A 25,548-nucleotide genomic window follows, 5' to 3' on the forward strand; every position below is an offset into this window, starting at 1 on the left:
TATATAAAGCTTGTGTGTGTGTGTGTGTGTGTGTGTGTGTGTGTGTGTGTGTGTGTGTGTGTGTATTGTGTAGTATACAATGTTGGTTTTGGGGTGGGTGTAAGGTCTTCCAGTTTCACCCAGGCTGGAAATGCAACCGTCACTCCTGGCCCAATTCCATTGTTAATTGGCATGGAACCTTTGATGTGCTCAGTTTCTGGCTAGTTCACATCTCCTCAGACAGCATGGTGCACCCCTTCTTTGGCGCCCCACCCCCTACCGTATTGGGGCTATCGCAGTTTCTTTGCTTGGTTCCAACTAAAGGTATTCTGACATATTGGTGCCAGACTTAGTGCAGACACAGGATTAGCTTTTGTCCTATGGAAGCTCAAAACTCTTGATCCCCAGTGATCAGGGATTACAGGCATGTGCCATGCCCAACTGTGCATGGCTTTTCACACTGCTTTTGTATACATTATGTGAAGTAGGTAGACCAGGTGCTATTTTAACCATTTTACAGATGGTGAAATTGAGACAGAGTGAGGTTAAATGATTGGCTTAAATCAAGTGTGATCACAGATTGAGTCACTGATGGAGCTAGATCTAGAGCCTAAGCTTTCTAACTCTATTCTGTCTCTCAGAACTGTTTCTGTAGTCTTTTGTTCAATCTTTAATATGTTAGGAGAGCAAATTGAAATTTTTTTCAGAATTTGTTTTTCTAATTGCTTAAATCTTTTCCAGATCTCTTGCATCAGTTATTGTAACTTTTCTCTGATTTTTGTCGATACCCAAAAAAGTTATTAATTTGTTCCTCAATCTGAGTTAAATGTCTCTTCTCTTAAACAATTAGTATTTATTAAGTATCTGCTGTGTTCCCTACACTGTGGTAAGTTCTGAGGATACAAAGCCAAAAACAAAATACTCCCTGGCCTCAAGGAACCTCCCCTCTGTATTAAATTCAGATGTAATTTTTGTTATCTGATCCTTACTCCGTTTTATTCAGTTTCATTGTTACTTTTCATTTATGCAGTCTTCATTGGCACTTAGTTGTCATGGACCAACAGAAAGAATTACAGAATAAACATAGTTGTCTTTGGTTACCATCCATTTTCACCCCTTCATTCCGAATCACATTACCTTGAATTTGGCTTTCCTCTTGCTGCCCTTCTTTCTCTTGCTAAACTTCAGATCCAGTCCTTAGGGTTAAACTCTTTCTGTCAGCCACTACTAATCTGAAAAATATGTATTAACAGGAGAGAACTAGAGTAGAAGGTCACCTTCTGAGAAGACAGTTCATCTTAAATTTTCATATGGACCACAATTAACCTTATATCTTATAATACTTGGACTTCTGGTCTGTAGCAGGCGTAAGGTAATTTTTCACCGTATTGGGGCTATCGCAGTTTATTTGCTTGGTTCCAACTAAAGGTATTCGTAGGAGAGCACACCCTAAAGGTATGACTATAAAGTAATGAATGAGAGACTTTTGTTGTCGTTTTTTAACCAGACATTCCAGAACTTATACATCAGAATGTCTTTTCTTATCTGAATCACTTTGTGAGCTGTACACTTAATTTCAATATTAACTTTACACAAAACGTTTTTGAAATTGTTGGTCAGCCAGCCACCAGACAAAAATCAGTGTGCATACCTTGTGGTTATGCCTTTGTCCTTGTTGCTGTCTTCATCGTTTTAACCAAAAATGGTAATATCTAACTTACCAAATTTGGCTCCAAATTACAATTGGCCATTTGTCCTTAAGATTTGCCACCAGTAAGGATATTCAAAAGAATATTGCAGACTGAACACAGTTAGAAAAAACATCCCACAGATTCTTTAAGCCACAGCAAAATCATTGAAATAAATATACAATCCCCCAAGAAAAGTATAGCACTTACCAGCTCTTCTGGGTTGAAGTACCATCTCCGTGCAGATGATTCCCAAATCTAGATCTCCAGGCTAAATCTTTCTTCAGAACATAGGTGCATATCAGTACATGCCTACTGGTTATCTTCTCCTCAGTGTTTCAGAGTGAAGGGATTTCAATCACTTGGATATATATTTGTTAAATTAAATTTCAGTTACGTTGTTTTATAGTCCTATCTCTTATTAGTGGTAGTTGTAGGATCTAGTAGGCTATGTACAGAAAACCAAGCATATGTAAAGATGTTAGCCTGAACCTTCTTGTAGGGCAGCTAAATAAGTATACCATCAATATATAAGGAATGGTTCAAAAAAATTGTATGAATTCTAAGCTACCACAAAACTCACTGCCTAATCAATAATACTGTTTATTAGTATAATGCCTTATAGTTTTCAAAATATTTACAATGACAATTGATTCTCAGAACTATCTAGTTAATATTACAGTTATTCCTAGTTTGCATATGTGGAAGCTAAGGCTAAGAAGGGCTAAATTACTTCCTGGGTTCACATAGTTTGAAGTCAGGGAGCCGAGATTCTTAGGTTTCACTGCTGTCTTCATTTTACTGTTCAATTTAATTCAGTGAACTATCTTGAAATTTATTTAAAAAAAGAAAGACATGAATATTTAGTATAAGTAAGTGTACTTTGTCCATTATAATTGAAGACCAGATGTCATCTTTCTTTGTATAGAAATGTAGAAACCACTTTGAAAAAGAATTCTAGTTGAGCAAGAAAGTAGGTCATATGCCTTCTTGTAGCCAGAACTGTGGGGGAATTTCTTCATACCTCTTTTGGTTATTATGAGTGGGGGTTTTTTGATTTGTTTTGTTACTACTTAACTAGGGTAAGACATAGTGTCAAGCAACCCAGTAAGTGGAAATTGTCATTATGAATATAAAAGACCCTTGTGTAAAGATTTTCTGTAACAATGATGGTTGTTTTGAAAACTGAAGAAAAGAGTACAGGTACAAATTATTGCATTCTAACCATCCTCAGGGACTGTCTTTATTCTTCTGTGGATTTTTTGTATCAAATATTATGCTAAAAGTGAGCCATTATATGCAACTTGAAAAGATTGGTTTTATGGTGATTTTAGATACTGTGCCTTTGGAGTTTTTACCTTTATTACAAATTGTCTTTTACTGTGTACAACAAAATTGAGAGGGAAAGCTTGAATGTTCTAATGAATCTTTACATTGTAATGATGTAAATTTTTCTGAAATGATGATGTTTCTAGGGCAAGAGAGGGAAAATTTGATTTAGACGTATTTTATAAACTTATAACCTGTTTGTTAATGACACAACTGGACTCGCAGGTGAGACACAGTTTTTGCAAAATATGTATGTATAACTTTGAAAGGCTATGTTCAGAATTAGAAGAAAGTGAGGTAGACCTAATATAAAGTAGGCAGTGGGTCTAATGAAAAATCAATCAGAACATCTAAAAGAAATTTGGTAGGCTTAGCCTTTTGTTTGATGTAAATAGTGACTTGTGTTTTAGATGAATTCTTGAATATAATTATTACAGACATATCCTGTACGTTGCCATAGTCTAGGTATTAATTCAGGAGCACATTCTTCCCTTCCTTCTTTGCAGAGGTAGAGGACTATGGGTTTGTAACATTACATATATGTACTGTCAGACTCAGTTTATTAGTTTTAATGAACCGCTTTTCCTCTTTTTAATTTTTTATTACAAAAGATGGCTTATTCCCGGGGAGGGAGGAAGCTATTCAGAAATTAAGGTGACAAAAACAAAAACTGTGAATGACAATTTTTAAAAGCTGTTAATCCCAGTTTTTACTTGAAAACTTTTTTCAAAGTAGAATATGTGACTCATGTGCAATTGGATTTTAGAAGACTATATTAAGTATTTATAGAATATCGTCTTAATTTATAACTAAGAAATAATATGGCAAAATTTTAGTGACAATCATTATTTAACAAAAACGTTCCTGCCTCATCTTTGCCAAATGATTCAGAGTCACTATTTAAGCTGATTATTTTCTGTATCTCTGTAAGTTTCATTTTTACAAAAGTTTTTACCTGATCTTTTGGAACTTCTAAAGAGCACTTTTTTTTTCATTTTTCATTTTAATTTTTCTTTAATTGTTCCATAAAATATAAAGCTACCTATAAATTAAAGGAATAAACATAGTCTACTCGTAAGAGCAATGAATGTGGATTCAAAAAATCTGATTTCAAATCCCATCTATAACATTTATCTGTCTTTCTATGTCTTAGTAACCTAGAAATCCCTTCATTTTTCTAAGCCTTCATGTCTTCATCTATAAAATGAGGTAATGGATTAAACTGTCTCCAATTTCCCTCCTAACTCCTAAAGTACTGTGCACCTCTTTTAGTTTGCCGCTTCCCACATTAGACTTGGTAGACAGCCTTTAAGAGTTTCTATTGCCCAAAAATGTTGACCCCTACAGCTCACCTGTAGACTTTCCTCTCCCATCCTCACTAAGTTTGCCCTTAGACAGCAGACTTACAGTTAGTACTGAGGTAGTACTTAGAGCCTTTCATGCTTGTAGCCCTTCCCCTAGCATGTCTGCTATGCTGCCACAGGCTTCAAGATCCCATAGTCATCTCTATGCCATAGTTGTGAATGAGGGTAAAGCATGATCCACCATTAGCTATTGTAACAATTGAAGCATGTAGTGATGAGGACCTTCACCAGAATAGTCAGTGTCAAAGGAGAGAAGGGAGTATATTGGAGAAAGGTGAAATCTGTGACCTTTGGATGTGGGGAGTGAGTTACAATGAGAAATCCAGGATGACTCTTGGGCTTCAAGCCTGAGGTTCTGGGAGGAGGGTGTGGAAGGAAAGATAACGAGTTCTGTTTTGGACATAATGAGTTTTAAGGTGTCGACTGGACAGATATCTGAAAGACAGCTGGAGATAAGAGATTGGAGGGCAGCAGAGAGACTGTGGCAACATAGATATATTTGAGAATCATCACATAGAGATGGTAATTAAATCTGTGGGACCTGATGAGATCAACAAATGAAGCAGTATAGAAAGAGAGGAGAAGAGAACCCAGGTCAGAACTCTGTGGGACACCTACTGATAGAAGATATAGAAGAGGATGCAGCAAAGGAGACAGTGAAGGAGCAGTCAGCAGGAGAACCAGGAGAGAATGGTGTCCCAGAACCGTAGAGAGAAGAGTGTATCAAGGCAGAGAGAGTGATCAACAGTGTCAAAGGCTGCAGAGAGGTCAGGGATTGAGAAAGACCATTAGATTTGTCAAGTAAGAGATCATTGATAATTTTGGAGACAAGTTTTAATAAAATAAAGTTGGAATTCAAGTTGTAAGAGTTTAAAAGTGAGTGGAGAGAAAAGTGGAGGCACCTATTGTAGGTAAGCAGTTTAGCTACAAGGGGTAGAAGAAATATAGGATAATAGCAGGAATGAAAGGATCAAGTGAGTTTTTTTCAGGATAGGGGAAACACGGGCATGTTTTTGTAGACAGTAGGAAATGAGCCAGTAAGAAGGGAGAGATTAAAAATGAGTGAAAGAGTTGGGATGACAGAGGGGGCAATCTCTTGGAGCAGATGGGATGAAATAGGGCCACTTGAACAGTTAAAAAGGTTAAGTCTTGGTAAGAAGTAAGGCCATTTCATCATGTTAGATGGGGTAAAGGAGGAAAGAGTGGCAAAAGGCACCTAAGTGATAGGAGATGAAGAAAAGGGAGCTTATGGTGAATGGACTCAAATTTTTCTGTAAAATAGGAGATAAAGTTCTTAGCCAAAACAGCAGGGGGTGCTGGAGCTATAGGAGATTAGAAGAGGAATGAAAAGATTTGGAAGACTGCTGTGGAGAACAGGAGACCAAGTTGATAAGGGAAGTATAGTTAGGATTGCCTAGCTGCAGTGAGGGTCCAGTTGAGGATGTGTAGCAGATTTGTAGTGGACCCAGTCAGAATGTTTGTGTACTTTTTCTCCACCTTCATTCAGCAGCTTGTGTGTAGGAGCAAAGGCAACAAATGATAGGAATGATCCAAGGCTGAGGGTTGGCTTGGTATAATCAAAAATATGATAAGAGGGCTAGAGATTCAAGAGGGGAACAATCTAGAATTGATTTGGTTCACCATCAGGTCAAGATGGAGAGAAAAGGAGAGAATGGCTAGTGTGGGAGAGATGGCCTAGGAGAGAATTGAGGGGTCACAGGTTTGGGGGTGACAGTGTGGACAAAGAGTAGGGTTTTGTGAAGGAAGACAAGATCAAGGACGTGACTGAGGTTAGGTAAGTAGGTTGAGGAACTGAATGGTTAAAGTGTTTGAGGGAGAATCATTATATATGTTGAAGTTCCCTAGTGTGAGGGCGGGAATTGGGGAGGAGAGAAAAATTGTAAGCAATATATCAAACTCATTGAGGGAGGAAAAGTAGGCAACAGCTACCAGGCTTTTGATTGGGTTGTAGGTATGAATAATGTGAATCTCAAAGAAAGAGAGGTTACTGAGTAATGAAGAAAGGGAGAGAACCTGGAAGTGCCATTAGGGAGCAAAGAGTATTCCAACTATCTGGCCACAACCAGTGAGCCAAGGAGAATGAGTGAAGGTTCAGCCGGTACTGGAAAGGGAGGCTGTAAGAGGGAAAGATTTAAGATGAAAGGAAGTAATGTTGGCCTATGAACTATGCATTCCAGAGGGCAAAGTGGAAGAGCTGGGTGGAATTAGGTTGACACTTTGGAGTGAGAAAATTGAGGGGGATGGAATGAGAAATTGATAGTGCAGGGACTTCAGAACCATTGATTAACCTTTTGCTATACCATACCTCCAATGCTGACTCCTTTACCATTAAAAGAGGGGCAAGTACAAGAACTGAGAGTGCAAATACAATGAGTGTGGCCTGTTCTGAATGTTTCTCAAAAACAAGAGACAACTGACAGGAAAGGACCTGGAAGCCTAGCATAAGCTGAATATACTGATAAATAGCTAACTACCTAGAAAGTGAAAAAGAATATATTTAGACTAGAACCTATAGTAGTCAAGGAAAAGAGAAAGTTAAGTCGTTTCTTAATTAATTCTTAAGAATTACTTTGAAGTTAATAAGCCATTTTATTGAGAGTAGAAAGAGCATCAAATGATTCCCATGCAAAAAGAAGCAATCAGTCGAAATTAAAATGGATCCTATTGGTAACTTGCAACTTGCTAAGAAAAAATAGTACAAAACAATAAATTATCCTTATCCTTCCTTAATTTAAACTGTTACCTTGTTTTTGTCAACCATCATCAAAGGTCTTGAGACTGTCAGCACTTCTAATATGAAATATAGTAATATTGGATATAGTGATTAAAGGGAATGGAAAAATTAGAGAATTTGGGTTATTTAGCTGTTTTAAAATGTATTATATCAGGATCTTGATTCAGGAGAGAAAAAGGAATAAGTTATCTTAAATTTCAAGAAATAAGAGTTTATTCAACAAGAGGAGAACATCTTTGGCAAAACGGGTAATTAGAACACCCTGCCAAGTGAAATTGTGGAGTATCAATGCCTGCAGATAATTTTTTTTAATAGGATATGCCTATTCAAAGGGCAACCTTTTGAAAATAAGATCCAAATAATCTTTCCTGCTGTAATTTAGATTGACAGTCTCCATACACTTTAGAGTTGGACAGCACCTACTTCAGCTTTTTACAGTACCTTCTTTCTTTTAGCAAAAACAGACTGAGAAATCACTGTTTTTGGATGTTTCCTTCCTATATTCATTCTGCCAACAACCTTGAGGAGTAGGTTGGTGGTATAGTTAACATTTTCTAAGTGGATACAAAAGGATAGTAAGTTGTTGTTTTTTTGAAAGTCATAGTTTATTACCGTTAGAAGTTATTGGATTTCTGCTATTGCTGAGGACACCAGAGCCTACCAGCTACTCAAATTCAGCAGCCCTTTCTCAATTACACTTGACTCTTCCACTATTTTTGATACTGTATCTACCTTATTTTTCTTAACAAATTTATTAAACTCAATTCAGGGACCAGTATAGTTTTCTGATTTTCTTGATACCTCTGTTGTCATTCCTTTTTTGTCTGGATCTGTTGTTGCTCGTCTTTTTCAATATCATTAATATTGGATATTGTCCACACAATTCATGGATCTTTTTCTTCTTCACTCACAAGGCAGCTTCATTTCTGTGACCCCAGAGCTAGACATGTATAAAGCAAGTTTGTTGTCATAGCCCCAAACTCTGGTAGGTTTTTAGTTTTCTTCATCTCTCCTGGTAGTAGTGCTATTATTTAGTGTCCCAGTTATTAGCTTTACCTTCTGCATCCAACTCATTCAATCTGCATTTGTCGCCAACCCCTACCAGTCAACAAGAATTTATTAAGCAGCTTACTATATGATAGGCGCTGCAGAGAAACAAAGACAAGACAGAAACATACTCTGCCCATTAGGCACGTTAGTCACATTCTAATGAGTGAGACAAAATGCATATATGTAGATATATATAGATATTCACACACACAATAATATACACAGCCAGTCACAGAGGAAAGGGGAGGATCAGGAAAAGTTTCTTTACAGAAGGTGGCATTTGAACCTAGGTTCTCCCCCTTCTTATTCCCATGGACCTATTTCTGATCTGCTTCATCAGCCTTCAGTTTCTATCCTCCAAATCCAGCCAACTCATAAAAACAAATTGTCTTCCTTGGGTGTAATTCCTCTCCCCTTTTTTTTAGAACCTAAGAGTGACTCTACATTGTTTTTGTATTAAATTTTAAAACATGTTATAATGCCATTTATTTTTTCTTTTTTTCTACCTTGTCCTTGCCCATGCTCTGTATTCCATCCATACCCACCTACTCGTCCCCTTTCCAGCACTCTTTGCTATTCTGTCTTTAAATGGTCCACAGGCCATTCTTACCCTCCTGGAACATGCTATCTACTCATATGTTGCGATCTTTTGTATATTGCTCTCACCTTCCACACACTTTCACCTTTTCAATAGTTCTTGTATTCTTATCCTCTATAAGCAAATCTGCTAATCCATAAAGACTTGAAGCTACTCTATAAAGCATTTTCCCTTCATGAAATGTTAGTTTTTAAATAATCCTACCATTGAATGTCTCACAAGTGGTCATTCTAATCACTTCATATCCAACAAATTGAAAAACAAGCATTTTTAAGTACCAACTATGTGCCTGACACAGTGCTAGGCACTGGGCTTGGAAAGAAAGAAATGAAACTCTACCATCAAGGAATTTTTATAGTCTACTGAAAACAAAACCTATACATAAAGAAATATAAACAAATTAAATAAAAGTAGTGGTAGAGCAGTAGGGCTGGAGGGATCAGCAAAGATGTCAGAAGGTAGTGCTTGAGGAGAGTTTTGAGGAAACAAGGCACTCTGATAGGTAGAACTGAGGAGGGAATACATTCTAGGCATGGGATGATCATTGGCAGTGTAAAGACATATACATAGAATGGGGTATCATTTCTGAGGAGCAGCAAACATCCAATTTGGCTGGACTGTTGAATGAGAGAATGGACATGATGGTTGAGTTTATAAAGGTTGATTGGTGCCAGGTTTCAAAGGGCTTTAACAGGAAAAGCAGAGGAATTTGTGTTTGATTCTGGAGGCAGTAGAAACTTATTAGAGTTTATTGAGTTGGAGAGTGTCACAGTCAGATTTGTGCTTTAGAAAAATCATTTAGCTATATGTAGGATAGATTTGAGAGAGGTGATACAAGGTGGAGAGACTAATTCTGAGGCTATTTCAGTAGTGCAGGCAAAAGATACTCAGGGTCTGAACTAAGGGGACAGATGCAAGATATATTGTAAGGCTAAAAGTGACAGGATTTGGTAACTGATTAGATACACAGAATAAGGGAGTATGAGAAACCAAGGATAATGCTCAGGTTCCTGAACCTGGATGACTAAAAGGATAATAATACTCTTAAGTGAAATAGGGAAGATCAGAAGAGTGTTTTGTGGAAAAGATAATGAGTTCGGTTTTAGATACATTGAATTTGATGTACCGACCTCCAGTTTTAGATGCCTATGAGGCCTATTAGGCGGCTGGAAGTACTTGACTGATGTTCGGGAGAGAGACCAGGGCTAGATATATAGAGCTGGGGCTTACTTGCCTGGAGATAATGAAATCCATGGAAGCTGAAGTTACAAAGTGAGAGAGTTTAGTGAAAGACTAGAAGGGAGCCCAATAAAGAGCTTTGTGGAGCAGCCATATTTAGAAGGAATGAACCAACAAAAGAGATGAAAAAGGAGCAGGCAGACAAGTAGAAGACCTGGGAGGGTGAGCAGGAGAGAGGGAGAACGTACTCGCTTCTCCTCCTCCTGATCTGAATGTGTAGTCACATGTATTTATTTCAGTCCAGCTATGGGTGGTCATGGGTTTGGAAAGATTTTTTTGTCCGTAGTAGTGATAGCCATTGTTAATGTGGTGCTTTAAATTTTGCATAGAACTTTGTAATTATTTCATTTCAGCCTCACAACCCTACTGGATAGGTATTATAGATGCTATTAAAGCCCCATTTTAAAGATGAGGAAATTGTGGTTTAAAAGTTATGGCTTACCTGTGGTCACACAGTAGCAAGAAGATTGAAATCATTGTCTTTCCTAATTCCACGCCCAACACTCTTTCCACTATACCATACTACTGGTTTTTTTTAATGTGTTCATGCACGGATGTTTGTGGTTGCTTATCTCCCTAATATCTATTAATTTATATATTTGTTAAGTAAAGGGACTTTCTCTTCTACTCTATCCATAACTCAGGGACCTAAGACAGTATTTTCTGCACAGTAAACCTTGATGAATGCTGCTTAACTTTAAGCAACTTAGCTTTAACTTAAATATTCATTTGATATCTGAAAGATTTGTTTTTATATAAAAAAAAGATGAAATTCTATTACTAGATTGTAGCAATTAGACCTCATTCTGTCTTCCTTGACCCCACTACCATTGCTGACTGTGTTAATGAGAGAAGAGAAAAAAGAATAAACTAGAGAAAAGCTAAAGGTTTTGAGAGGGTAGGAGCAACAAAGGAAGCTGTTATCTCTCTTAACAGCAAATTCTTGCACCACTCCATTTTTCCCTCCTTACACTCACTTTGCCATTTGAATAGTTCCCAGGGCCCATCCCAAATAGCTGAAGTCAGCTTCATGATGAAACAAGTTTTCCAGCAGTAAATCCTAGTTAGTATAGGAATTTCTAACTTTGGCTTGGCAGGAAGAGTTAGTCTGTCTGTTAATCTACAGTCCCAGGAGTGGGGAACCTGCGGCCTCAAGGGCACATGTGGGGTTCCCCACTCCTGAGAGATTGTTCTCAATAAACTCCCCAGGTTGATACTGTAATTACTTAGATTATGTTTGTTATGCTGTAATGTGTCTAGTTCCAGCCATAACAGTACCATAATTGTTTTTTAGTTAGTCAAGTCAGTTTCTAACATTTTTCTGTTGATATTTTAAGCAAATAGTATGATATATATGCTAGATATATAAATTAGACATGATATCAAGTTATCTAAACCTTTTTCATCTAAGTTGCTTTTTCACACTGGCCCAAGTGAAAAATAATCAAAACTTTAACACATAATATTTCACAGTAAAATGAGTCATTTATCTCAAAAAATAGATGTTGGCAACTGGCTTTTAATTTTTTTCCCCTTCAACCGCAAAAACATGTTTTCCCACTAAGGAAAGGTCATGTGCACTTTATGTGATAATACAGCTCTGTTCGTCCTATTATATTATAGCATATACTGTGTGGCATTAAGCAGAGCCTGAAGAAATCTAATTAGAAGACTTAACATTTTATCCACATAGATGTTAAATGATAGATATTGTCAGCTATTAAAAGTGATCACTGAAATTTGAGATTGAATATCATTGAGTAAATGCTTGCTTCTACCAGCTATATTAAAAACTGAATTTTAGTCCATTAAATTATTCAGTTTTGGTCCAAGAAATAGGTGAATAAAGCTGTCCACAGTTCTCATCTTTCCCCAAAAGAAAGTGGGATTGCTGGGATATTGGGAAGCTAGGAAGGGTAAAAATGCACCTGCCTTGAATTCTCAGTGACAGTGTATTTTACTAGGCATAGCTAAACTAAGAGTCAGAACCATGCCCACCAGTTATCATTAGTCAAAAGGAGGGCTTGGGCTTTATGGGACACTTTATTGGGTAACTGACAATAACCAAAACAAATACCCTTTAAGTCAATATATTTTGCTTGCATGGTACTGTAATTTTTACTTACTCAGGCAGATATTTCAAGTTACTGAATTAGTAGGTAAACAGCAACTTCTACAAATCAAATGTAAGAATAAGCAGTAAATAATGAATTTCTCTTTTTCACTTAACAGGTAATTTGCGACAGTTGAAAGTTTTACAAATATTCTGTCACCAAATAGAAATAAAATAGACTGGTTCTAAGCTTGACAGACCAGAATATTACTTCAGTGTTTTGAGTTATTAAATAACTGAATTGAAATTTGGGAGCATAGAATGAAGTAATTATTTGGGTGGATTATTATTACAATGGATTAATTATTTATGTTTTTATTTGACCAGAAGCTTGACAACCTTAAAAAAAGTAATTGAAAGTCTTTTATATGTGTATTACTAAAGAAAAAAATCAGCTCCTCCCAATACATTATAGTAAAATCTTTTAAAAGGGTGAAGTTATGTTTACTTTTACTTGAAGTCACCAATTTTGACTTTTGCAGTGTTTGAGCAACACCCCTCCACTTACTGAGTATTTCCTCAATGATAAATATCAAGAAGAACTGAATTTTGACAATCCTTTAGGAATGAGAGGTGAAATAGCGAAATCTTATGCCGAACTCATCAAGCAAATGTGGTCCGGAAAATACAGCTATGTCACCCCAAGAGCCTTTAAGGTTAGTGTAATGTGCATGGATGGAGGGAATGCCCACATTAATGAAATTATGAATTCATTGAAATATTGCTGTATGAAATAAATTTAAAGGGTTTTTTAATGTAAAATTCACCTGAAAAGCATGGTAAACCTTTTTCTTTAAATTTAAAAGATTTAAAGTTTAGCATGTTATTGAAAACTTTAGGTCTATTTATTTTTAAGTTCAGCTTACTACAGTATACTTTTTCAAGAAATTATTACCATTCAATCAGTTTAAAAGGTGTAATTTAACTATTAATTGAATTTATTTTGAACAAAAGTATTTACTCTTTTAGTGATGAAGTGAGCCTAAGTTCTTTGGTTCTTATGTTTGGCACATGCTAGTGAAAACAAACTCATTTTGAGTTTGTCTTGTGTATAAAATGTGTATATGCAGGCATAGACACACATGCATACACATGTACACCCTTGTACCTATGTGTGACTGAAAAGAAAAATTTTTGCAAGTGATATAAAGATTTTCTGCAAGTACATAACGAGAACTAGCTAATTTTGTGGTTCCCTTTACATACAAGAATTGAAATATTAATTACAGGTCATTCTTTTTCATTAATAAAATTTCCCCAAGGTCCCCTCCTAGACAACACTTTGTTAGTCTCCTACTAGTTACTATCGGTACTTGATTAAAAAAAAAATTACATCTTAATACTGCATAAACTATTAAATAAACTTGGTTGATTTTGGTTAGTTTTGAAGAACTGGTTTTTTTTTTCTTTTTGTCTTTGTTATAAGGGAAAGGGATAACTAATGAATTTGAAAATGAAGGAAATATAAAAACAATTTATCTATAAACATTTTAAAAGAAAGAAAACTGACTTCCTGTAATCCATATTACTAACATTTTTTTCTGAAATAATACTGACCTTTGTACTCCAAAAACTGAAAATATGTATGTTTATATATGTACCACATATATACTTCTCTGTGTGTGTGTACACACAACATAAAAATATAAATATTCCTATTACTTCGGTAAGGTATAAATATTACCTATAGTTTACACTGAATAACATAATTCTTCCAGTGGCACAGATAAAGTTACCAGAAAGAATGCCACATCTTTTGTGCAGACTACAACCATTTTATATCTTGTCTTTTTTTCCTTTTTCTAAAGAATTTCTATTTTACAGTCTCATGTTATCTTTTAAAATTGTAAACATTATTAATCTACATGTGATAATGTAGTCATTGGAAAAACCTGCCAATAAATAAGTGGTTGTTGAATTTATTGAAAGACTATTGGGTTGACCCACAAAATGCCAGGAGCCATTTCCCAGAAGATTAGCAGCAAAATGATAGGAACATTGTTTCACAAGAATTACGAACTATCAATGACCACATGAAAACATCCCCTAAATTATTGATAATAAGAGAAATCAAAAGTAAAATAATTAAAGATTCAGCTCACACCATGCATATCAGCAAAGATGATAAGAGAAGAGCCATCCATGTTGAAAGGACTGTGGGATGAAAGGCCCACAAAGCACTGTGGGTAGAGATGTGAAGTGATCCTACCATTCTGGATTTTGGTTTGTAATCATGCAGCTGTCCAAATGCTTTGAAATCTAGCAATCTCACTCCTGGGGATGGTACCCCAAAGAAGTAAAAAAATAAACATCTATCATGTTCCAAAATATTCATGGCCAATAGCGGTGAATGTGAATGTGAATATAACAGAATATTACTTTACAGTAAGAAATGATGAATAAAAAGAATTAGAAGAAACATCAAAAGATTGTATGAACTGAAATGAAAAGTTTACAAGGATATGGTAACAGTGACTAGAGCCACATAAATGAAAAAAATCATTGAAAAGAAGTTGAACTTCAAGTATTGTTTTTTTAATACACTGAAGGTCCTGGAGAATGTATAATGAAACATAGCTTCTCTCTCATAACAGAAAAGTGAGAGATTACTAGGGCATAATGTTGAATGTCTGTTATAAAACAGCGCTGCTAGGTGGCTCCATAATACATAGAGTGCCAGGCCTGAAATCAAGAAGACTGATCTTCCTGAGTTCAAATCCGGCCTCAGACACTTAGTGGTCTGTGTGACCCTGGGCAAGTAACTTAACACTCTTTACCTCAGTTTCCTCATCTGTAAAATGAGCTGGAGAAGGAAATAGCAAACCACTTCAGTATCTCTGCTAAGGAAACTCCAAATGGGGGTCACAAAGAGTCAGACATGACTGAAGGGCAGCAACAGATTGTCAAACAAGGTTTCTGTAACCAACGCTTGTGCTTCATTGTTTTTCTTTGGCGCAAGGAAGAGGGATTGAATTGTAAAATGAGGGACTTGGACTCTGTGGTTTCAGAGGTCCTTCCCTATTCTGGTCTATAATCCTGTGAAATAAATGCTATAAGGACAGGTGTCAAAACTTTTTTTTACATTTCATTAGGCAAAAATCTTTACATAAAGCATTCTGTTGAAGATAAGTGAAATATAGTGGGCAGCATGGTACAGTGGAAAAGAACTCTGGTTTGAAATCAGCAGATTTAATCACCTACTCTCTTGCTACCATTATTCATAAAAATGCAAGGGTTAGATTAGCTAATGTCTAGGAGTCCTGACCAGATACAAATCTATAAAGCCACGAATTTCAAGAATAGGTTGTGGAGGTTTTTGTATCTGGTACATGATGACATAGAGGCCTAATACCAAAGGACCAGAAGTCAGCTAACAGGCATTTATTAAGTTTTTGTCATGTGCTATGAAAATGAAGACAAAAATGAAATACTCCCTGCCCTCAAGAAGTGTTCTTTTTATTGAGAGGAAAAGCTTTGATAACTATAGCATCTACAATTATTTGAGTGTTTACAAGGTACAGTAAACAATGTGTAAGCATGCTTTTTAAAAAATTCATTAATCAGTTCTGTACACAGAACTACATTTGCTTTCATTGCAGACACAAGTAGGACGTTTTGCACCTCAGTTTTCTGGGTATCAACAGCAAGACTGCCAAGAATTACTAGCTTTCCTCTTAGATGGTCTACATGAAGATTTGAATAGAATTAGGAAAAAACCTTATATTCAACTGAAGGATGCTGATGGAAGGCCTGACAAGGTAAATTTTCCTACATTGTTACCTGGGGTAACATTTGCAATTTTGCAGTACTGTATTGTAAAAATGTGTTTGTTTTATTTGTAGGTGGTTGCTGAAGAAGCCTGGGAAAACCATTTAAAGAGAAATGACTCTATCATAGTAGATATATTTCATGGCCTTTTCAAATCAACTTTAGTTTGTCCTGAGTGCGCTAAGATTTCAGTAACATTTGATCCTTTTTGTTACTTGACACTTCCACTGCCTATGAAAAAAGAGCGTACCTTGGAAGTTTATTTAGTTAAAATGGATCCACTTACCAAACCTATGCAGGTAAACATTATTATTATTTGCAGGTAAATAGCATTATTTATGTAACACTTGTAATGCAAATTCATTTTGAACCTTCATTTTTTGAACCCAGTTTAGGTAAAAAATAGGTTGATTATATGTTGGCAAGGATTTATGTACTCAAGAATTTAGGACATAATTTTTAGAATAGCAAAGATTTCATAATTATGTGACATTACTTTCCCTATAAAAGTCACAAAAACAAAGCAGTTCATACCCTCAAGGAACTTAGATTTCATTGTGTTTTCTCTCAACAAGTATTTATTAGATGTCTGGGCCATTTAGTTCAGTTTGTCCCAGAGTATTGATACTATTAGAGGATTGATAAAATTACTTATCTTTCAAGTTCTTCATTCTTTCAGTCTCCTTTTTCTTCCTGATCAAGATACCTAGTACTCTCTTACTAACCTCTGACTAAATTAAGTTTTCCTACTTTGGCACTTCACCTAGGATACTATCTCATATTTAGACTTTTCCTGATCTCCTTCTGCAATAAAATTGAAATATGTCTTACTCGTTATGGCTGAGTCAGAGGACTGACAAGGTAATCTGATAAACTAATTTGAATTAATGATTGATGTTAATAGTTAAGTTACATTAATGTGTTACCCTTCTCAGATTAAAATTTGAATTTCATTGCCCAGCCTTTTGGATTTTAATACCAACTTGTGAGTTCTTAATGGGGCACTTGGACAGAGTTAGTGATAAAGATGTTTTTGGTCAGGGGAACCTGAGAAATCTGGTCATTTAATTGTGCTTATGGATAAGACCTGCAGTGAATGCATGCCTTGTTTAATTTCAAATGGAGAAAATTTCTCTTTCCTGAGAGAGTCTGGTCAAAAGTACATGAAATCCATCAGTGAAAAATCTACCACTACTGCACAAATAACTAAAAATGCCATGTCATTTTTATCTTTCCATGCAAAGATTGCACTGTGTTCTCTAGAATGCAGTTATCATACAATATGCATATATTGCCCAATAGTAAGCCATGATCTAGCTAATTTATGGATTTTTTTTTCCCAGTGGACCTAACAGTTACCTCTGAGGTCACTGAATATATCAGTTTTTAGTTGCAGCTTATATTTTAGTACCTCCCTTCCCTGGGAATCAAACTGGGACTAGAAATAGCCAGAAGGATATGAATAATTAACATATATGTATATGTATATATAGTATTCTAAGAATTACTGTGGCTTTCCTTACAAAAACTTTGTGAGGTAGGCCATTCCAATCTTGTTATCCCCATTTTCCAGATGAGGAAGCTGAGATAGAGGGGTTACTTGTTCAGAGTCACATCCAAATGTCAGATCCAAAACCTGAACTCTGGATTTGTGGCCCCAAGACCAATGTTTCCTCCATTACACTCTACTGCCTAGTTATCCAGAAGTACACTCATGGACTTCACTCCAAGCCCAGATCATAATTGGTATGCCTAAGGGGTGCTCTATATAAGGGGGGGGGGGAGAGACAATTAAAAATAGGGAACCTTCCAAAGATAAATTAGCATCCTCATTTTTACTTTACTGATGCTTTCCCCGAAAGTAGATTTATATTGACACCAGGGAGGGAAATACTAGTCTTGCCCTGCACCATACTTCCTCCTCCTCAGTCAAATGAAACTTTTTCTCATGAATATCTCTTTTTCTGCTTCACTTCTTTGGGGCTTTTCCCGTACTCTTGGCAAGAATAAAGAAATGAGTTTACTGTTGGGAACAATTCACAGCTGAGAACACGTTCTGCCTTCTGGTTGATATAATATCAGATTTTTTTTTAATGAGGTTAGAGAGAAGCTTCTTGCCCTTTAAAGTCAGTTTTTATATTCTCCTCATTATAAATGCAAGCTTACAGATCTCTCAAAGATGAAATATGTCTATGCAGTGAGACCATTAGGGCTAATGAACTTTTCTCTTTTTTATTCTCACTTTCTCTGTCATTTCTTTTATTTGTATAGAGACAGAGAAAGAGAGAAACATAGAGAAAGAGAAAATCTGGTCACTGAATTACCTTTATACCTAAAGCATAAATTGAGGTAGCCATTGTCTTTCAGTAAGCCATCACAGAGAAGAGCTCCCAATAGTCACTGTACCTGGAGAAAAATAGTCATACTGCAACTTCTATCTCTTATATGTGATTTTGATTACAAAATAGTTATAAGACATAGCTAGTCTTAATGGATTCAAATCATTACTTGGTCAATACAGTTATAAAACATAGCTAGCTAGTCTTAGTGGACTAATGGACTTAGTGGACTATCTGTGTCTTATAACTATATCTGAACAAGTAATGAGATCCCTTCCAGTGCTTCAATTCTTTATCTTTGTAAGTAATGGGGCAAGTAGGAAGGTAAACACAGGAAATTGTGAGAAGAAAATGTTTTGAATCTCTAAGAGAACCAAACTTGAAATGAGGAAGATACTAACTCTTTGACAATGGACAAATCAGTTAGCTTGTCCAGGCTTCCCTCGGTTTTTCGTCATCTGTAAAATGAGCAAATTGAACTCAGTGACTTCTAAGGTCCCTTCCGACTCTTAAGTCTGAAATCCTATAAAATAGAAAAACGTGGGAAGTTTTTGGTTGTTCTTTCAAGTTTTACATTTTAAATGAAATAAACATAGATCCATTTTCTTAATACTTAGTTGTCCATGAAACTTTTTCTATAAGAACACATAATTTTTATATTCTGGTTTGTTGAAGAAAAATGTTCTGGACAGGATTTTTTTTAAGCAAGCTCTTCAGTCACTAGACAGGCATTTTTTTAAGCACTTATATGACGTGCACTGTGATGGGCCTTAGAGATAGAGGCAGAAATGAAATAGTCTTTGCACTGAAGAAGTTTACGTTCTATCAGGATTTAAGTACAAAGTGGGGAGGAAGTAGGGATGAACAGGTTAACATCTGCAAGTGAGAGGTCAAGAAACACTTTATAAAGCAAGTGACTCTTAGGCTGAGCTTTGAAGGCCACCAAGGAGTCTGAGAATCACAGAGATGGAGGGAGCATGTGCTTGAGGTCAGCCTGTGCAGAGGCATGGAGCAGGTGAGGAGATGTGTGGCAGAATATCAAGAAAGGCCTGTTTAGCAAGACTTTAGGGTGCATGATGGGAAGAGTGATGTAAGGCTAGAAAGGTAGGTTGTGGCCAGGTTTTGAAGAGCTTTAAATGCCAAGCCAAGAAGTTTGTGTTGAATCCTAGAGGTAAAAGATAGTGACTAGATCCACTTTTTTACTTGAAAATAGTTTTATGTGCTCTTGATCAACTAGATAATCTGTTAGAATGAAGGAGAGTATTGGCTTAAATAAACCAAAATTCATTTGTTCTTTGGAAAACATTTTAATACTTGTACATGTAAGTATAGGAGATTTACAGTATGGCAGATAAAACCATTCTCTGGAAGCACACTCAAGAATAGTAGGGAAGATTTTTCTATTTCTTCATCCTGTTACTTATCCCATTCCATTCAGAATATAAATCAATCATTAAGAATTTATTAGATTCATACTATGTTCCAGACAGTATGCTAGGGGGGCTGTGGACAGACATACAAAAAAAGGAACAGTTCCTTCCCTCAAGGAGCTTACACAGTGTAAAAGGAAATGGCACATACATGTACAAAATGTATAAAATAAAAGATAATGGGGATCATAATAGTTGGAAAGATCAGGAAAGACTTTGTGTTGAAGGTAAAATTGTAGCTGAGTTTTGAAGGAAATAGGGGATTCTAGGAGGCAGAGGTGAGGAAAGAACACGTTGTAGGCATGGACTGGGGCACTGCAATTGCAGAGATGTAAGAGATGGCCTGTGTCATACTTGGAACAGCAAGGCCAATCATTCTCTCCCACAGAGAGGAGTAATGTATATAAAGGTTTTGTTGATGTTGTTTATTTTTGAAGTTGTTTGGGACCAAATTGTGAAGAGTCTTAAAAACCAAACAGAGGAATTTATTTTATTTTACGCTACAGGCAATAGGGAGGCATTAGTCTTTATTGAGTGTGGAGTAACATGGTCACATGCTTTAGCAAAGTACCTTTAGCTGTGTAGAGAATGGAAAAGACTTGAAGGAGGGAGACCAATTTAGGAGGCTATTTCAGTAATCCAAGCCAGAGGTATAAGGGCCTAAACGAGGGTGGTGGCCAATTGAATAGAGTTAGATGTGAGAAGATATGTAGAGTTAGAAAAGACAAGATTTTGCAAATGCAGATATGTGAGGTGAGGGATTAAGGAGCCAACATTGCAAACCCAGATGACTGGAAGAATGATGACAGAGTTGTTGTTTTTGTTGTTTTGTTTTCTTTTGTTTTGGGGTGGGGAGGGGTTGGACAGAAATAATGACTTTGAAAGAGACTTGTGTTTTGGAAAAAAGATAATGAGCTCTCTTTTGGAAGTCAAGGCTCAGATATCTATTAGATATCTAGTTTGAAATATCCAGTTAGCAGTAGAAAGTTCCTAACTGGAGCTCATGGCTGAATACATCTGATTTTGGAGTTGTCTGTATAGAGAAGAATGTTGGGAGAGAAAGAATCAGGCCCAGGACAGAGCCTTGTTGTTCATACACAGTTGGGGTAGAGGGGGAAGTGATGTGGGTGATGGACTAACAAAAAAGACAGGTAGGAGAAAAACCAAGAGAGGAAATATGAAAACCGAAAGCAAAGAGAGCATCCAAGAGGAGAATACTGATCAAAACAGTGTCATGTTGCAGAGGTTGAGAAGAAGACGACTAAGAAAAGACTATCGGATTTGGCAATTAGATTATGACTGGAGAGAGTAGTTTCAGTTGAGTCATAATGTCATAAGCTAGATTACAGCAGGTTGAGAAGTGAATGAAAGCAGAAATAACTAGGAGTAAAGCTACCAATGAGTAGTGAAAGTAGAAGAATGTAAGTGGTAGAGCAAGGATTCAAACAACACTTCTTGAGACTCCACTGCTGTTTTCACTAGACCCCACTATTAAGAAGAAATAAAAAGCATTTATCTTCTGCTGCCCTTCTGGCGTTCATAAATTTTATTGAGCCGTATTTTTTCTTACAGGTCCTATATTTGAACAAAACTGTGTATTTTGGGAATTTGTAGACTGAGAGATAGAACTTTTGTTCTGTGCAGTTATTGAATAAAGTATAAATGTTACTATCATTCATTAATTAGCTGACCTAGTTGTACACAAAGATGCGTAAGCCTTATTACAGGATGAGTCACCCATTTTGTTGGAGATTTGGGGGTAAAGAAATTAAAAGAAATGAGCCAATGAATGATTTAAATCATTGAAAGTGCTCATGTGATGTAAATTACATTCATCTACTCCTTAAGAGACATTCAGTTTGTTGGAAGTAATAGTATATGAAAAGAGTCTGATTGCCTAAATCTTAACGTTCTTCAAAAATGCCAAATTGTAACTTCTTATTTTGTTTTTTTATTTGTTTTGTTTTTTGCTTAGTACAAAGTAGTTGTTCCCAAAATTGGAAATATACTAGATCTTTGCACAGCTCTATCTGCTTTGTCAGGGGTACCAGCTGATAAGGTAAGATTTTTTTTTTGAGACAAATACATATAACCTAATGTTTAATTTTTCAGCATTGTAGATTTGATTTAATAGCAGTATTTTTATTTCCTTTTAGATGATAGTTACTGATATATACAATCACAGATTTCACAGAATATTTGCTATGGATGAAAATCTTAATAGTATTATGGAACGGGATGATATTTATGTGTAAGTTCACATCATATGTTGTACAGTAGATTATCTGAGAAACGTTTACAAAAGAAACACGCCATTCTGAAGTTTTATGGTCACTATTCTTCATACAGATTCGAAATTACCATTAATAGAACAGAAGATAATGAGCAAGTCATAATTCCTGTTTGTTTAAGAGAAAAGTACAGACACACAGGTTATAGCCACCATAGTGGTTCATCACTCTTTGGCCAACCTTTTCTTATGGCAGTACCTAGAAATAATACTGAAGAAAAACTCTACAATCTTCTGTTGTTGAGGATGTGGTAAGTGCCTGCCAATTTACATTAAGAAATTAAATGAGAAATCTAAGTAAATGTCTAACAAAAGGCATGTAAAGTACTTTCAGAACATATGTGGGTGGCTGTTTTTCTTGGAAGGTTGAGTGTCGATAGGCAGCGTTTTAAAAGATTCTTCTTTAACCCGCTCTGAAAATATTTATTTGTGCTATTTTGTTTACCAGTTAAGTTATGTAGATTCTTGGCAGATATCAGTCCTGATCTATCATTTCCTTCCTGAGCAATAACGTACTTTTTTCAGTACAAATCCATGCTCAGCGGATTTTAGTGCTAGGAGGAACCTTAGAAATCATCTAATCCAGCACCTTCATCTTACATATATGTGGAAATAAAGTCTATTGCATGTTAATTTGAAGAAAAGGCATTATCTTTGCCATGAATTTAAAAATAAAGTTAAATTTAAGATGTAAGTTTTAGAATTAATTTCATTTATTAGAAATAAAAAACAATGTATAAGCATTATTAGTCGGTTTTACTTGTCATACTATGTTTTATAGTGTGAATTTACCTTTGAATATTGCCTAGGTCTGAAAACTGCTCACCAAACTTTGTCATTATAAAGTTACTTGCGATTGATCACAATAGAGTGGGGGGAGAGTGGAATTAGACATTGTAGAATATACAATATATGGTTTGCCCTGATTTTATTTTAGCCGTTATGTAAAAACATCTACTGAAACTGAAGAAACAGAAGGATCCCTACACTGCTGTAAGGACCAAAATATTAATGGGAATGGCCCAAATGGAATACATGAAGAATGTTCCCCAAGTAAGAGTTGCCTATTTAAATTTTAGAAAGTGTTCACTTTCACTGTTGTTTGAGGTGTATTTGATCACCAGTAAGAACTTGATTCATTTTTTTTATTGCTAATTCATGTCCTTGGAAATAGCTCTTAGACTGTGTTGGTTTTCATTCTTTAATTCCCAGCACCTGGCATAGTGGTGCTTAATAATGGAAAAAACTGGTAGAGGACAGGAAAAATGAGCTAACACTCTTTTGAAGTCCATGGGATTCATTTTTAAAACTAGTAAATTTCTGAAATGAAAGGCTTTTTCTACAGTTTAAGAGTGAAGAAAATACATTTTTGGGATTACTTGAAGTTTTTGTTTGTTTGTTTTTGTTGTTTTTAACTATTATACCTCCTCAGGTGAAATGGAAACAGATGAGCCAGATGATGAATCTAGCCAGGATCAAGAACTTCCTTCAGAAAATGAAAACAGTCAGTCTGAAGATTCAGTTGGAGGAGATAATGATTCTGAAAATGGATTATGTACTGAAGAGACTTGTAAAGGTCAACTTCTCATGGGACACAAAAAGCGATTATTTACATTCCAATTCAACAACTTAGGCAATACTGATATCAACTACATCAAAGATGATACAAGACATATTAGATTTGATGACAGACAGCTTAGACTAGATGGTAAGTTTCTTTCTGAATAAGGCCTTGAACATTAATTTGGATCAAAAGTATGTTGATTTTTTTTTAGTCTATAGAATTTAAATGCAGAATTTACATACTCATATTTATCTTTTCTTAAAGTTTTTTTCTGTCTACAAACAGGACAGTTTTAACCACTGTTGGAAACTTTAATTTCAGAAATGAGTAATATCTATTTGAAACTTACATTGCAAGTAAATTGTATTGAACTCATGCCAATAAGATCCATTTTTTAAAAATTGCTAATTTATGGAAATGTCCTTGGAAATAGCTCTTACACTGTGTTGGTTTTCATCTTTTATCCCCAGCTCCTGGCACAGATTAAGCTCATAGTAAGTGCTTAATCAATGATTATTGAAATAAATTAAATAGAATTCCCCTCATTACCCAAACATGTTAAAAATGCTTATTTAAACATTGACAGATTAAACACTTTTAGATATTTAAAAGGAAAATGTTTTTTCATCTTAGAAAGATCTTTCCTTGCTTTGGATTGGGATCCTGAATTGAAAAAAAGATATTTTGATGATAATGCAGCTGAGGTAAGTCACTTCGTTAATTCATTGTTTGGCATCCTAAAATTAATGGTGCACACTAATATTAGAGTGTTGACATGTATGTTGAATCTGTTTAGTACACATAGTTTTTCAGCAGGCTTTTTAGAGACAAAGCTTTTCAAAAAAGATCAGTAGTTCAGGCATTTGTCAAAAAATACTGAAAAGTTCATTAAAATATATTTATATTTAAAAGGTTGTGGTTTTAAAAGCTATTTTAGAAACTTGTTAGAAGTATTAGCTACAATATGATTTCATACTTTCAGAGAAATTCTTCATATTTTAGGAGCTTGTCGTTATTTTTCATAGTGAGGATGGTATCACTAAAATGAGTTTTGTTTCATTTGTTCTCTTAACTCAAGAAATACTTCTCTTTAGGATTTTGAAAAACATGAAAGTGTGGAATATAAGCCTCCCAAAAAACCTTTTGTGAAATTAAAAGATTGCATTGAACTTTTTACAACAAAAGAAAAGCTAGGTGCTGAAGATCCTTGGTAAGAGACAATGTTAAATAATTGTTTCTGATTATTTCCTGTAAGGATTTGTGCTCAGGTATGTTCTTATTGATGTGAAAAATTAACTGATTATTAGCACCTTGCTTGATAAATGGTTAATAAGCACTGATTTAGGTGGTAAATCTATTAGGTGATAATATTACTTTGAGAATGTACATTACTTCAAATATAGCTCAGTGTATGTCTGTGTATAGCTACGTTTGCATTTTCAGATTTGTAGTAAATTATTAGTAAGTTACAGAAATATGAATTAAATTCCAGTTCACAAATTTTATAGCTGTTCTAAAATATTTGTTATGGAAAAGTCCATGTCTTCATGGATTTCAAGTAATCCAGATGTCATCCTTGTAAATTGTACTTTTACACATTTTTATTCATCTCGTTAAATGATTAAAATCTATTAGAATATATGATAAGAGGAAAGAAACATTGCTTTCTCTTAAAGATATGGGAAGGGCTTCTCTGATTTATTTCAGTTTGTTAATATTAATTTGTATCTTTTGCTGCTTTTATTCATTAACCAAGTCTCCAAATATTTCTCTTTATTTTAGGTACTGTCCAAATTGTAAAGAACATCAGCAGGCTACAAAAAAATTAGATTTGTGGTCACTGCCTCCAGTACTGGTGGTACATCTTAAGCGTTTTTCTTACAGCAGATATATGAGGGATAAGTTGGACACATTAGTTGATTTTCCTATTAAGTAAGTTTGAATTGCATTTGCTAAATATTAGGAAACCATTAACTTTTTTAGAATTAATGGAATTCTCATTCAAGATAGTTTAATATTTTAGTTATAAAAATGTATTAACA

The 25,548-nt window shown here is 35.4% G+C and overlaps 1 protein-coding gene across 8 annotated transcripts in view; it reads left to right on the forward strand.

Moving 5' to 3' along the window:
* USP15 (ubiquitin specific peptidase 15) overlaps nt 1–25,548 on the forward strand; it is a 197,136-nt gene that overhangs the window by 117,311 nt on the left and 54,277 nt on the right. For 5 of the 8 annotated variants that reach the window (XM_078146099.1, XM_020990165.1, XM_020990166.2 and 2 more), the window contains 11 exons: nt 12,598–12,771; nt 15,715–15,873; nt 15,958–16,182; nt 21,628–21,711; nt 21,809–21,903; nt 22,002–22,193; nt 22,880–22,995; nt 23,375–23,650; nt 24,140–24,210; nt 24,601–24,716; nt 25,289–25,438. In XM_078146099.1, coding sequence (XP_078002225.1) covers nt 12,598–12,771; nt 15,715–15,873; nt 15,958–16,182; nt 21,628–21,711; nt 21,809–21,903; nt 22,002–22,193; nt 22,880–22,995; nt 23,375–23,650; nt 24,140–24,210; nt 24,601–24,716; nt 25,289–25,438 — 1,658 coding nt within the window. Of the gene's footprint in view, nt 1–12,597; nt 12,772–15,714; nt 15,874–15,957; nt 16,183–17,456; nt 17,662–21,627; nt 21,712–21,808; nt 21,904–22,001; nt 22,194–22,879; nt 22,996–23,374; nt 23,651–24,139; nt 24,211–24,584; nt 24,717–25,288; nt 25,439–25,548 lie in introns of those variants that run through there. The other 3 variants (XM_078146105.1, XM_020990167.2, XR_002325249.2) reach the window with 3 other exon arrangements.

This window comes from Phascolarctos cinereus, unplaced genomic scaffold (assembly GCF_003287225.1).
Source record: "Phascolarctos cinereus isolate Bilbo 61053 unplaced genomic scaffold, phaCin_HiC Scaffold_1;HRSCAF=81, whole genome shotgun sequence".
Lineage (NCBI taxonomy): Eukaryota > Metazoa > Chordata > Mammalia > Diprotodontia > Phascolarctidae > Phascolarctos > Phascolarctos cinereus.